At 42.3% G+C, this 15,315-nt stretch overlaps 1 protein-coding gene across 2 annotated transcripts in view; it reads left to right on the plus strand.

Annotated features, from left to right (window-relative positions):
* stam (signal transducing adaptor molecule (SH3 domain and ITAM motif) 1) overlaps positions 1-15,315 on the plus strand; it is a 61,257-nt gene that overhangs the window by 22,920 nt on the left and 23,022 nt on the right. For both annotated transcript variants that reach the window (XM_029706151.1, XM_029706150.1), the window contains exons 9-10: positions 363-451; positions 10,860-10,947. In XM_029706151.1, coding sequence (XP_029562011.1) covers positions 363-451; positions 10,860-10,947 — 177 coding nt within the window. The remainder of the gene's footprint in view (positions 1-362; positions 452-10,859; positions 10,948-15,315) is intronic.

A 15,315-nucleotide genomic window follows, 5' to 3' on the forward strand; every position in this document is an offset into this window, starting at 1 on the left:
CTGGTATTTCCATCAACTAATAGGCTAAAAAGCAGTGTTTCGCAATTATATATATTTTTTCTTCTCCTGGACAATTGGCAGGAGCCAATTTTTTATTTATCTACCAAAAGCCACCTATTACCACTTAACGGAAAACCTGACACACACACATGTGCCTGTACAAACACACACACACACACACACACACTGTCCCCCTGGCTGTCTCCATGTCTCCTCTGTAACTATTCCCCAGATTGTTGCTGTAATGAGAATATGTTCTCAGACAATTTACCTGATTTAAATAGGGGTTAAATAAATCAAAATAAAACCATGACTGCCTCCATGTCCCCCTGACTGTCCCCCTGACTGTCCTGTGTCCACAGTGAAGACAGAAAAGAAGACAGTGCAGTTCAGTGAGGAGGTCCAGGTGGAGAGCATAGAGCCTGAGCCTGAACCGGTCTACATAGATGAGGTATGGCAGCTTTATTCTACAGCTTTATGTACAGTACCAGTCAAAAGTTTGGACACACCTACTCATTCAATAGTTTTTCTTAATTTTTTACTATTTTCTACATTGTACAATAATAATGAAGACATCAAAACTATTAAATAACACATATGGAGTCATGTAGTAACCAAAAATGTGTTAAACAAATCAAAATATGTTTTATATTTGAAATTCTTCAAATAGTCACCCGTTGCCTTGATGACAGTTTTTTGTATACTCTTGGCATTCTCTCAACCAGCTTCACCTTGAATGCTTTTCCAACTGTCTTGAAGGAGTTCCCACATATGCTGAACACTTGTTGGCTGCTTTTCCTTCACTCTGCCTGCGGTCCGACTCATCCCAAACCATCTCAATTAGGTTGAGGTCGGGGGATTGTGGAGGCCAGGTCATCTGATGCAGCACTCCATCACTTTCTGTCTTGGTAAAATAGTCCTTACACAGGCTGGAGGTGTGTTGGGTCATTGTCCTGTTGGAAAAAAAATGATAGTCCCACTAAGTGCAAACCAGATGGGGTGGTGTATCGCTGCAGAATGCTGTGGTAGCCATGCTGGTTAAGTGTGCCTTGAATTCTAAATAAATCACTGACAGTGTCACCAGCAAAGCACCCCCACACCCCCAACGCCTTCTCCTCCATGGTGGGAAATACACATGCGGAGATCATCCCTTCACCCACACTATGTCTTACAAAGACACGGTGGTTGGAACCAAAAATCTCCAATTTCGACTCCAGACCAAAGGACAGATTTCCACCGGTCTAATGTCCATTGCTCGTGTTTCTTGACCCAAACAAGCCTCTTCTTATTATTGGTGTCCTTTTGTAGTGGTTTCTTTGCAGCAATATGACCATGAAGGTCTGATTCACACATTATAGTTGATGTTGAGATGTGTCTGTTACTTGAATTCTGTGAAGCATTTATCTGGCTGCAATTTCTGAGGCTGGTAACTCTAATGAACTTATCCTCTGCAGCAGAGGTAACTCTGGGTCTTCCTTTCCTGTGGCGGTCCTCATAAGAGCAAGTTTCATCATAGCGCTTGATGGTTTTTGCGACTGCACTTGAAGAAACTTTCAAAGTTCTTCAAATGTTCCATATTGACTGACCTTCATGTCTTAAAGTAATGATGCACTGTCATTTCTCTTTGCTTATTTGAGCTGTTCTTGCCATAATATGGACTTGGTCTTTTACCAAATAGGGCTGTCTTATGTATACCACCCCTCTTTGCCACAACAGAACTGATTGGCTCAAGCGCATTAAGGAAAGAAATTCCACAAATGAACTTTCAACAAGGCACACCTGTTAATTGAAATGCATTCCAGGTAACTACCTCATGAAGCTGGTTCAGAGAATGCCAAGAGTGTGCAAAGCTGTCATCAAGGCAAAGGGTGGCTACTGTGAAGAATCTCAAATATAAAATATATTTTGATTTGTTTAACGCTTTTTTGGTAACTACATGATTCCATATGTGTTATTTCCTAGTTCGGATGTCTTCTATTATTCTACAATGTAGAAAATAATAAAAATAAAGATAAGTCCTTAAATTAGGTGTTCTAAGACTTTTGACTGTGTGTGCGCATTTGGAAGGTATTCAGACCCCTTGACTTTTTCCACGTTTTGTTCGTTACAGCCTTATTCTAAAATGGATTGAATTGGGGTTTTTCCCTCATCAATCTACCCCATAATGACAAAGCAAAAGTTTTTAAATACATTTTAGCAGATTTATAAAATATAAAAGATGCACTGTTTACTCTTTCCTTTGTTGAAGCACCTTTGGCAGCAATTACAGCCTCGAGTCTTCTTGGGTATGACTCTACAGGCTTTGCACATGTGTATTTGGGGAGTTTCTCCCATTCTTCTCTGCAGATCCTCTCAAGCTCTGTCAGGTTGGTTGGGCATCTTTGCTGCACTGCTATTTTCAGATCTCTCCAGAGATGTTCGATTGGGTTCAAGTCCGGGCTCTGGCTGGGCCGCTCAAGGACATTGAGACTTGTCCCGAAGCGGCACCTGCGTTGTCTTGGCTGTACTTAGGGTCGTCATCCTGATGGAAGGTGAACCTTTGCCCCAGTGTAAGGTTCTGAGCGCTTTGGAGCAGGTTTTCATCAAGGATCTCTTTGTACTTTTCTTAGTTCATCTTTCCCTCAATCCTGACTAGTCTCCCAGTTCCTGCCGCTGTGAAACATCCCCACAGCATGATGCTGCCACCACCATGCTTCACCGTAGGGTTTGTGCCAGGTTTCCTCAAAATGTGACACTTAGCATTCAGGCCAAAGAGTTAAGTCTTGGTTTGAATGATGGAGGTCACTGTGTTCTTGGGGATCTTCAATGCTGCATATATTTTGGGGGTTAGTACCTTAAGTACCCTTCCCCACATCTGTGCTAGAGGTCGACCAATTATGATTTTTCAACGCCGATACCGATTATTGGAGGACCCAAAAAAGCCGATACCGATTAATCGGGCGATTTCTTTTTGGTATTTTTTTTACTTTTCCCTTTTTAAAAAAAATGTTTTTATTTGTAATAATGACAATTACAACAATACTGAATGAACACTTATTTTAACTTAATATAATACATCAATAAAATCAATTTAGCCTCAAATAAATAAACGTTCAATTTGGTTTAAATAATGCAAAAACAAAGTGTTTGAGAAGAAAGTAAAAGTGCAATATGTGCCATGTAAGAAAGCTAAGGTTTAAGTTCCTTGCTCAGAACATGAGAACATATGAAAGCTGGTGGTTCCTTTTAACATGAGTCTTCAATATTCCCAGGTAAGAAGTTTTAGGTTGTAGTTATTATAGGAATTATAGGACTATTTCTCTCTATACGATTTGTATTTCATATACCTTTGACTATTGGATGTTCTTATAGGCACTTTAGTATTGCCAGTGTAATAGTATAGCTTACGTCCCTCTCCTCGCTCCTACCTGGGCTCAAACCAGGAACACATCAACAACAGCCACCCTCGAAGCAGCGTTACTCATGTAGAGCAAGGGGGAAAACTATTCCAAGTCTCAGAGCGAGTGACGTTTGAAACGCTATTAGCGCGCACCCGGCTAACTAGCTAGCCATTTCACATCGTTTACACCAGCCTAATCTTGGGAGTTGACAGGCTTGAAGTCATAAACAGCGCAATGCATTGCGAAGGGCTGCTGGCAAATGCACTAAAGTGCTGTTTGAATGAACGCTTACGAGTCTGCTGCTGCCTACCACCTCTCAGTCAGACTGCTCTATCAAATCATAGACTTAATTATAACATAATAACACACAGAAATACGAGCCTTAGGTCATTAATATGGTCGAATCCGGAAACTATCATCTCGAAAACAAAACGTTTTTCCTGTCAGTGAAATACGGAACCGTTCCGTATTTTATCTAACGGGTGGCATCCCTAAGTCTAAATATTCCTGTTTCATTGCACAACCTTCAATGTTATGTCATAATTACGTAAAATTCTGGCAAATTAGTTCGCAGCGAGCCAGGCGGCCCAAACTGTTGCATATACCCTGACTCTGCGTGCAATGAACGCACCATTTCACCTGGTTAATATTGCCTGGTTAATATTGCCTGCTAACCTGGATTTCTTTTAGCTGTGTATTGATTTTAAGAAAGGCATTGATGTTTACGGTTAGGTACAGTCGTGCAACGATTGTGCTTTTTTCGCAAATGCGCTTTTGTTAAATCATTACATTTACATTTACGTCATTTAGCAGACGCTCTTATCCAGAGCAACTTACAAATTGGTGCATTCACCTTATGATATCCAGTGAAACAACCACTTTACATCTATATATTTTTGGGGGGGAGGGTAGGGGGGGTTAGAAGGATTACTTAATTCTATCCCAGGTATTCCTTAATGAGGTGGGGTTTCAGGTGTCTCCGGAAGGTGGTGATTGACTCCGCTGTCCTGGCGTCGTGAGGGAGCTTGTTCCACCATTGGGGTGCCAGAGCAGCGAACAGTTTTGACTGGGCTGAGCGGGAACTGTGCTTCCGCAGAGGTAGGGAGGCGAGCAGGCCAGAGGTGGATGAACGCAGTGCCCTTGTTTGCAATCAGAGCCTGAAGGTACGGAGGTGCCGTTCCCCTCACAGCTCCGTAGGCAAGCACCATGGTCTTGTAGCAGATGCGAGCTTCAACTGGAAGCCAGTGGAGTGTGCGGAGGAGCGGGGTGACGTGAGAGAACTTGGGAAGGTTGAACACCAGACGGGCTGCGGCGTTCTGGATGAGTTGTAGGGGTTTAATGGCACAGGCAGGGAGCCCCGCCAACAGGCAGTTGCAGTAATCCAGACGGGAGATGACAAGTGCCTGGATTAGGACCTGCGCCGCTTCCTGTGTAAGGCAGGGTCGTACTCTGCGAATGTTGTAGAGCATGAATCTACAGGATCGGGTCACCGCCTTGATGTTAGCGGAGAACGACAGGGTGTTGTCCAGGGTCACGCCAAGGCTCTTAGCACTCTGGGAGGAGGACACAATGGAGTTGTCAACCGTGATGGTGAGATCATCGTTTGGCGAAGTCGACTGTCTTTGTTAGGAAGAAATAGTCTTCACTGTTCGCAACAAGCCAGGTGGCCCAAACTACTGCATATACCCTGACTCTGTTGCAAGAGAAGTGACCCATTTTCCCTAGTTAAAAGAAATTCATGTTTGCAGGCAATATTAACTAAATATGCAGGTTTAAAAATATACTGCTCAAAAAAATAAAGGGAACACTTAAACAACACATCCTAGATCTGAATGAAATAAATAAACTTATTAAATACTTTTTTCTTTACATAGTTGAATGTGCTGACAACAAAATCACGCAAAAATAATCAATGGAAATCCAATTTATCAACCCATGGAGGTCTGGATTTGGAGTCACACTCAAAATTAAAGTGGAAAACCACACTACAGGCTGATCCAACTTTGATGTAATGTCCTTATAAAACAAGTCAAAATGAGGCTCAGTAGTGTGTGTGGCCTCCACGTGCCTGTATGACCTCCCTACAATGCCTGGGCATGCTCCTGATGAGGTGGTGGATGGTCTCCTGAGGGATCTCCTCCCAGACCTGGACTAAAGCATCCGCCAACTCCTGGACAATCTGTGGTGCAACGTGACGTTGGTGGATGGAGCGAGACATGATGTCCCAGATGTGCTCAATTGGATTCAGGTCTGGGGAACGGGCGGGCCTGTCCATAGCATCAATGCCTTCCTCTTGCAGGAACTGCTGACACACTCCAGCCACATGAGGTCGAGCATTGTCTTGCATTAGGAGGAACCCAGGGCCTACCGCACCAGCATATGGTCTCACAAGGGGTCTGAGGATCTCATCTCGGTACCTAATGGCAGTCAGGCTACCTCTGGCGAGCACATGGAGGGCTGTGCGGCCCCCCAAAAAATGCCACCCCACACCATGACTGACCCACCGCCAAACCGGTCATGCTGGAGGATGTTGCAGGCAGCAGAACGTTCTCCACGGCGTCTCCAGACTCTGTCACATCTGTCACGTGCTCATTGTGAACCTGCTTTCATCTGTGAAGAGCACAGGGCGCCAGTGGCGAATTTGCCAATCTTGGTGTTCTCTGGCAAATGCCAAACGTCCTGCACGGTGTTGGGCTGTAAGCACAACCCCCACCTGTGGACGTCGGGCCCTCATGCCACCCTCATGGAGTCTGTTTCTGACCGTTTGAGCAGACACATGCACATTTGTGGCCTGCTGGAGGTCATTTTGCAGGGCTCTGGCAGTGCTCCTCCTGCTCCTCCTTGCACAAAGGCGGAGGTAGCGGTCCTGCTGCTGGGTTGTTGCCCTCCTACGGCCTCCTTCACGTCTCCTGATGTACTGGCTTGTCTCCTGGTAGCGCCTCCATGCTCTGGACACTACGCTGACAGACACAGCAAACCTTCTTGCCACAGCTCGCATTGATGTGCCATCCTGGATGAGCTGCACTACCTGAGCCACTTGTGTGGGTTGTAGACTCCGTCTCATGCTACCACTAGAGTGAAAGCACCGCCAGCATTCAAAAGTGACCAAAACATCAGCCAGGAAGCATAGGAACTGAGAAGTGGTCTGTGGTCCCCACCTGCAGAACCACTCCTTTATTGGGGGTGTCTTGCTAATTGCCTATAATTTCCACCTGTTGTCTATTCCATTTGCACAACAGCATGTGAAATTTATTGTCAATCAGTGTTGCTTCCTAAGTGGACAGTTTAATTTTACAGAAGTGTGATTGACTTGGAGTTACATTGTGTTTAAGTGTTCCCTTTATTTTTTTGAGCAGTGTATATACTTGTGTATTGATTTTAAGAAAGGCATTGATGTTTATGGTTGGAGCAACGTGTACCTAAGCGATTATATGCAACGCAGGACAGGCTAGATAAGCTAGTAATATCAACTATGTGTAGTTAACTAGTGATTATGATTTGATTGTTTTTTTATAAGAAGTTTAATGCTAGCTAGCAACTTACCTGGGCTTCATACTGCATTCGTGTAACAGGCAGGCTGCTTGTGGAGTGCAATGTAAAGCAGGTGGTTAGAGCGTTGGACTAATTAACCGTAAGGTTGCAAGATTGAATCCCTGAGCTGACAAGGTAAAAATCTGCCGTTCTGCCCCTGAACAAGGCAGTTAACCCACCGTTCGTAGGCCGTCATTGAAAATAAGAATGTGTTCTTAACTGACTTGCCTAGATAAAGGTCTAAAAAAAAAAATACCGATTTCCAAAAATACCGATTTCGATTGTTATGAAAACTTGAAATCGGCCCTAATTAATCGGCCATTCCGATTAATCGGTCGACATCTGCTCTGTGCGTTGACAGAATCCTGTCTCGGAGCTCTACGGACAATTCCTTCGACCTCAAGGCTTAGTTATTGCACTGACATGCACTGTCAACTTATATAGACAGGTGTGTGCCTTTCCAAATAATGTCCAATCAATTGAATTGAACACAGGCGGACTTCAATCAAATTGTAGAAACATCTCCAGGATGATCAATGGAAACAGCACCTGAGCTCAATTTTGAGTCTCATAGCCAAGGGTCTGACTACTTAAAAAGATATGTATATTTCACCTTTATTTAACCAGGTTAGGCTAGTTGAGAACAAGTTCTCATTTACAACTGTGACCTGGCCAAGATAAAGCATAGCAGTGCGACACAAACAACAAGAGTTACACATAAACAAGCGTACAGTCAATAACACAAAATAAAATAAAAATAGAAAGATGATTGTACAGTGTGTGCAAATGTAGGGAGGTAGGCAATAAATAGGCCATAGAGGTGAAAATAATTACAATTTAGCATTAATACTGGAGTGATATATGTGCAGATGATGATGTGCAAGTAGAGATACTGGGGTGCAAAAGAGCAAGAGGGTAAGTAATAATATGGGGATGAGGTAGTTGGGTGGGCTATTTACAGATTGGCTGTGTACAGGTACAGTGATCGGTAAGCTGCTCTGACAGCTGATGCTTAAAGTTAGTGAGGGAGATATAAGACTCCAGCTTCAGAGATTTTTGCAATTCGTTCCAGTCATTGGCAGCAGAGATCTGGAAGGAAAGGCGGCAAAAGTAAGTGTTGGCTTTGGGGATGACCAGTGCAATGGATGACCAGTTGCTATGGTGACCAGTGAGCTGAGATAAGGCGAGGCTTTACCTAGCAAAGACTTATAGATGACCTGGAGCCAGTGGGTTTGGCGACGGATATGTGGTGAGGGGCAGCCAACGAGAGCATACAGGTCGCATTGGTGGGTAGTATATGGGGCTTTGGTGATAAAACGGATGGCACTGTGATCAAGTACATCCAGTTTGCTGATTAGAGTGTTGGAGGCTATTTTGTAAATGACATCGCCGAAGTCGAGGATCGGTAGGATAGTCAGTTTTACGAGGGTATGTTTGCCGGCATGAGTGAAGGAGGCTTTGTTGCGAAATAGGAAGCCGATTCTAGATTTAATTTTGCATTGGAGACGCTTAATGTGAGTCTGGAAGGAGAGTTTACAGTCTAACCAGACACCTAGGTATTTGTAGTTGTCCACATATTCTAAGTCAGAACCATCCAGAGTAGTGATGCTAGTTGGGCGGGAGGGTGCGGGCAGCAATCAGTTGAAGAGCATGCATTTAGTTTTACTACCATTTAAAAGCAGTTGGAGGCCATGGAAGGAGTGTTGTAACGGCCTTGAAGCTTACTTATGTAAATATGGTATCTATTTTTTTATTTGTAATAAATTTGTTAACATTTCTAAAGACCTGTTTTCGCTTTGTCATTATGGGGTATTGTTTAGATTGAGGATTGTTTTATTTATTTAATACATTTTAGAATAAGGCTGTAACGTAACAAAATGTGGAAAAAGTCAAGGGGTGTGAATACTTTCCGAATGCACTGTATATGCAAAAGTATATGGACACCCCTTCAAATTAGTGGATTCGGCTAATTCAGCCACACCTGTAACAGGTGTATACAACTGAGCACACAGCCATGCAATCTCCATAGTCAAAGATTGGCCGTAGAACGGCCTTACTGAAGAGCTCAGTGACTTTCAACGTGGCAACGTCATAGGATGCCAACTTTTCAACAAGTCAGTTTGTAAAATTTCTGCCTTGCTAGAGCTGCCCCGGTCGGCAGTAGGTGCGAAGTGGAAACGTCTAGGAGCAACAACGGCTCAGCCGCAAAGTGGTAGGCCACACAAGCTCACAGAATGGGAACTCCTAGTGCTGAAGCGCATTGCGTATAAAAATCGTCTGTCCTCGGTTGCAACACTCACTACTTAGTTCCATACTGCCTTTGGAAGAAACGTTAGCGCAATAATTGTTCGTTGGGAGCTTCATGAAATGGGTTTCCATGACCGTGCAGCCGCACACAAGCCTAAGATCACCATGCACAATGCTAAGCGTCTGCTGGAGTGGTGTAAAGCTCGCCGTTGGACTCTGGATTATTGAAAAGGCGTTCTCTGGAGGGATGAATAACGCTTCACCACCTGGCAGATGCCAGTAGAACTCAATGCATAGTGCAAACTGTTAACTTTGGTGGAAGAGGAACAATGGTTCGGGCCCCTTAGTTCCAGTGAAGGAAATCTTAACACTACACCATACAATGACATTCTCAACAATTCTGTGCTTATAACATTGTTGCAACAGTTTGGGGAAGGCCCTTTCCTAGTTCAACATGACAATGCCCCATGCAGAAAGCGAGGTCCATACAGAAATGGTTTGTCGTGATCGGTGTGGAAGAACTTGACTGACCTGCACAGAGCCCTGACCTCAATCCCATTGAACCCCTTTTTGGTGAATTGGAACGCCGACTGCGAGCCAGGCCTAAATGGCCAACATCAGTGCCAACCTCACTAATGCTTTTCTGGCTGAATGGAAGCATGTCCCCGCAGCAATGTTCCAACATCTAGGGGAAGCCTTCCCAGAAGAGTGGAGGCTGTTATAGCAGCAAAGGGGTGACCAATTCTATATTAATGCCCATAATTTTGGAATGAGATGTTCAATGAGAAGGTATTCACATACTTTTGGTCATGTAGTGTGTATATACTTAGTATACAAAACATTAAGAACACCTGCTCTTTCCATGACATAGACTATCCAGGTGAAAGGAAAAGGGGGATACCGAGTACAACTGAATGCATTCAACTAAAAGCTATGAGCCCTTATTGATGTCACTTGTTAAATCCACTTCAATGAAGTGGGGGCGACAAATTTAAAGATGTTTTTAAGTCTTGACATGGATTGTGTATATGTGCCATTCAGAAGGTTAATGGGCAAGACAAAATATTTAAGTGCCTTTGAACGGGGTATAGTAGTAGGTGCCAGAAGCATTGGGTTGTCAAGAACTGCTGTTTTTTCCATGCTCAACAGTTTCCCTTTTGTCTCAAGAATGGTCCACCACCCAAAGGACATCCAGCCAACTTGACACAACTGTAGGAAGCATTGGAGTCAACATGAGCCAGTATCCCTGTGGAACGCTTTCGACACCTTGTAGAGTCCATGGCCCGACGAATGGAGGCTATTCTGATGGCAAAAGGCCACAACTCTATTAGGAAGGTGTTCCAAATGTTTGGTATACTCAGTGTATACTCTTTGGTATACTCAGTGTATACTCTTTGGTATACTCAGTGTATACTCTTTGGTATACTCAGTGTATACTCTTTGGTATACTCAGTGTATACTCTTTGGTATACTCAGTGTATACTCTTTGGTATACTCAGTGTATACTCTTTGGTATACTCAGTGTATACTCTTTGGTATACTCAGTGTATACTCTTTGGTATACTCAGTGTATACTCTTTTGGTATACTCAGTGTATACTCTTTGGTATACTCAGTGTATACTCTTATAGTTGTAATGTTTTACTTCCTTTTATAAAAAAAAGCTCTTCTGAAGTTCTATTTGGTTATTTTTCCTCTCCAGGAGAAAATGGACCAGCTGCTGCACATGATCCAGAGTGCAGATCCAACAGACAACCAGTCTGATGCCTGTGAGCTGCTGCAGCTAGAGGGTGAGACCAACTTACTAATTCTTACAGCTAGACTGACTTACGATTGGCTTACTAAACAACTATTACTAAATAAGTCATTCTTACAGCTAAAGGGTAATACTGATTTAATAAACAACTATTACTAACTCTTTCAGCTAGAGGGTAATACTGACTTACTGAACAACTATTACTAACAGCTAGTTAGTCATTCTTACCCTCTAGCTGTGAGAGTTACTTAGTCATTATTACCATCTGTTTAATCTAACAGCTAGAGGGTAATACTCACTTAACTTCTATGGGCTAGGTGACCTGCGGGACACAGCCAGTGAAATATCAGGGCGGCAAATTGGAAAAACAACAAAATGTCATAATTCAACTTTCTCAAACATACGACTATTTTACACCATTTTAAAGATACACGTCTCCTTGATGTAACCACATTGTCCGATATCAAAAAGGCTTTACAGCTAAAGCAAAACATTAGATTATGTTAGGAGAGTACATAGACACAAATAATCACACAGCCATTTTCTAAGCAAGGACATGTGTCAATAAAACTCAAAACACAGCTAAATGAAGCACTAACCTTTGACGATCTTCATCAGATGACATTCCTAGGACATTATGTTATACAATACATGTATGTTTTGTTCGATAAAGTTCATATTTATATCCAAAAACAGCATTTTACATTGGCGCATGACGTTCAGAAAATATTTTGCCTCTAATACTGCCGGTGAATCAGCACAACAATTTACAAAAATACTCATCATAAACGTTGATAAACTATTAAACTGTTATTCAAAGAATTATAGATGAACATCTCCTTTATGCAACTGCTGTGACAGATTTCAAAAAAGCTTCACGGGGAAAGCACACTTTGCAATAATCTGAGTACATAGCTCAGAAAAATACACAAGGCAATACAGATACCCGCCATTTTGGAGTCATCTAAAATCATAAATAGCATTAGAAATATTCACTTACCTTTGATCTTCATCAGAAGGCATTTCCAGGAATCCCAGGTCCACAATAAATGTTGTTTTGTTCGATAAAGTCCATAATTTATGTCCAAATAACGCCTTGTTGTTTGCGCGTTCAGTAAGCTACTCCAAATGTAGGAAGCGCCCCGAAGATTCCACGACAAAAAGTTATTTACGTTAGTTGAAACATGTCAAACGTTGTAAAACATCAATCTTTAGGGCCTTTTTAAAGTAAAACTTCAGTAATATTCCAACCGGACGATTCCAATGTCTTGAAAAACGTTATGGAACACAGCTACCTCCTCACGTGAACGTGCGTAATTGTGGCCTGTCATTCTCTCGGTCATCAGACTCCAGGAGGTCTTGTTCGCCCTCTGTTGACTGCAAAAGCCTGAAACACGTTCAAAAGACTGTTGACATCTAGTGGAAGCCTTAGGAAGTGCAAATTGAACCCTAAGTCACTGTATACTGAATAGGCCCAGTCTTGAAAAACTACAATCCACTTCCTGGTTGGATTTTTTCCCTCAGGTTTTTGCCTGCCATATGAGTTCTGTTATACTCACAGACACCATTCAAACAGTTTTAGAAACTTCAGAGTGTTTTCTATCCAAATGTTTCTGAGCCAGAGTAGTAACCTGTTTAAATTGGGTACGTTTTTCATCTGGCTGTGAAAATACTGCCCACTAGCCCAGACAGGTTAATAAACAACTATTACTAACTAACTCTTACAGCTAGAGGGTAAGATTGACTTACTGAACAACTATTACCAACTAACCTTTACAGCTAGAGGGGGTTAGGCTAACTAACTCTTACAGCTAGAGGGGGTAAGACAAACTAACCTTTACAGCTAGAGGGGGTAAGACAAACTAACCTTTACAGCTAGAGGGGGTAAGACTAACTCTTAAAGCTAAATGCTAAGTCTATCCATCCATCTATCTCTCTGTCTCTTACAGCTAGAGGTTAAGACTGACTAACTAATAGGTATGTAACAATTCACCGATGCGCATCAGTCACTGATTTCAATGTTTAAGATGGTTTGTGGACCCCAAAACGGATTTTTTTTTTAAAAAAGAAAAAAAAACATTAAAAAAAATATATACAAATTTCAAATTCACCAACATTTTTGGCTCATATTACTTTCTTCCTTACAAAAATACCTGATCTCCTCTGGTGTCGAGCTAAGCATGTAACTGTGTTAACAGACATTGATCTACAAGTAATTTTGCATGCAGAACAACCTAGGGAAAATCAGTAGCCTAGTCAAACTGCGCACTGTGCCCAGATTCGCGCTGCCAAAGCGAGTAGGGCGGCCTCTTCCTGATCTTGCACACCTGCACTGCACCTTCAGCATTCAAATGCTAAAATGGCTTGCCCGATATTAGGCTTTATTGGTTGAGTGACAACCTATGTCATTTTCAAAAATGTTATTTTACCAGAATAAAAGTAAGCTACCGGAAACACAACTGATCTGGCTATACCTGTTTTACGTGGCTTACAATAGTTTATTTCCATTGTTCAGGTTCACCATCAGCAATAGTTTTGTTAAAATAAAATGGTGTATATGGTCATTTTTAGATATACAGAGTTAAGTTCATATTTTTGTAACGAGGAATCGCTTTTGCGAGGCCAAAGCTGGAGTACAAAAGAAGCTCACTAAACACTTCCAAATGGTCAAAACCATTTTGTTTTGAGATGGGGATGAAATTGAAAGTTGTGCTATATATTCATTGGCTATGTCATAGCTAATTGAAACGATAAATATTGATTCATTAGCAGCTCAAACATTTAATCTGCAAAAATGACAAGTTAATTAGTGGGTGATGGTGATTTCAGAAACGGTAGGGGGACAAAAACATTCCCCCCCTCCCTAATGGGGTGGTAGAGGCCTTGTCTCCCTTATGGCTCAGCTCAGGTGCCTACATAGTACATACATCATTTACACACACACACACACACACACACACACACACACACACAGACACACACACACACACACACACACACACACACACACACCCATAGTAAATACACTCTAGACATACAGTTCCTTCGGGAAGGTATTCAGACCTCTTCACTTTTTGTTACAGCTTTATTCTAAAATGGATTTAATTGTTTTTTTTCCTCATCAATCTACACACAATACCCGATAGTGACAAAGCAAACATGGGTTTAGAAATGTTTGCTAATTTATTAAACATAAAAAAACTGAAATATCACATTTACATAAGTATTCAGACTCTTTACTCAGTACTTTGTTGAAGCACTTTTGGCATCAAGTCTTCTTGGGTATGATGCTACAAGCTTGTCACACCTGTATTTGGAGAGTCCCTGCCACTGACAAAACATCCCCACAGCATGATACTGCCACAACCATGCTTCACCGTAGGGATGGTGCCATGTTTCCTCCAGACGTGATGCTTGGCATTCAGGCCAAAGAGTTCAATCTTGGTTTCATCAGACCAGAGAATCTTGTTTCTCATGGTCTTAGTCTTTAGGTGCCTTTTGGCAAACTCCAAGCGGGCTGTCATGTGCCTTTTACTGAGGAGTGGTTTCCATCTGGCCGCTCTACCACAAAGGCCTGATTGGTGGAGTGCTGCGGAGATGGTTGTCCTTCTGGAAGGTTCTCCCATCTCCACAGAGGAACTCTGGAGCTCTGTCAGAGTGACCATCGGGTTCTTGGTCACCTCTCTGACCAAGGCCCTTCTCCCCTGATTACTCAGTGTGGCTGGGCGGCCAGCTCTAGGAAGAGTCTTGGTGGTTCCAAACTTATTCCGTTTAAGAATGATGGAGGCCACTGTGTTCTTGGGGACCTTCAATGCTGCAGAAATGTTTTGGTGCCTTTCCCCAGATCTGTGCCTGGACTCCAATCAAGTTGTAGAAACATCTCAAGGATGATCAATGGAAACAGGATGCACCTGAGCTCAAGTTCGAGTCTCATAGCAAAGGGTCTGAATAATTATGTAAATAAGTTATTTCTGTTTTAGAATTTATAAACCGTGACACTCAAATTACAGAAAATAATAATTAACACTTCCTTCCATTTCAATATTCGAGAAAGGTGTTGATTTAATTTAATATTTTCTCTTCTTTTTCACCAAACAATGAAGGAGAGTTAACTAATTACATGGAGGCTAATAGTGACCTGATTCAGTAAACTCGGCGTATGTCGCAAGTCACGACTTCACAGGAGAGCCATTTGATTGTAAAAAAAATACATTTTTATCAAAATGTGTTTTTTTTGGCAGAAATGACATCTCGAACATGTGAACTTTCATGTGCCTTAATATCAAACTTGTATGCCATCTGTAAATACGAATACAATTATTCAGTTACGAGCCTAGTTGGTTTAGCCACAGAGAAAGGGAGCAACCTTCCTGCTAGCCATGATTGGCTGAGATAATGAGTG

This window comes from Salmo trutta, chromosome 21, assembly GCF_901001165.1.
Source record: "Salmo trutta chromosome 21, fSalTru1.1, whole genome shotgun sequence".
NCBI classification, from domain to species: Eukaryota; Metazoa; Chordata; class Actinopteri; order Salmoniformes; family Salmonidae; genus Salmo; species Salmo trutta.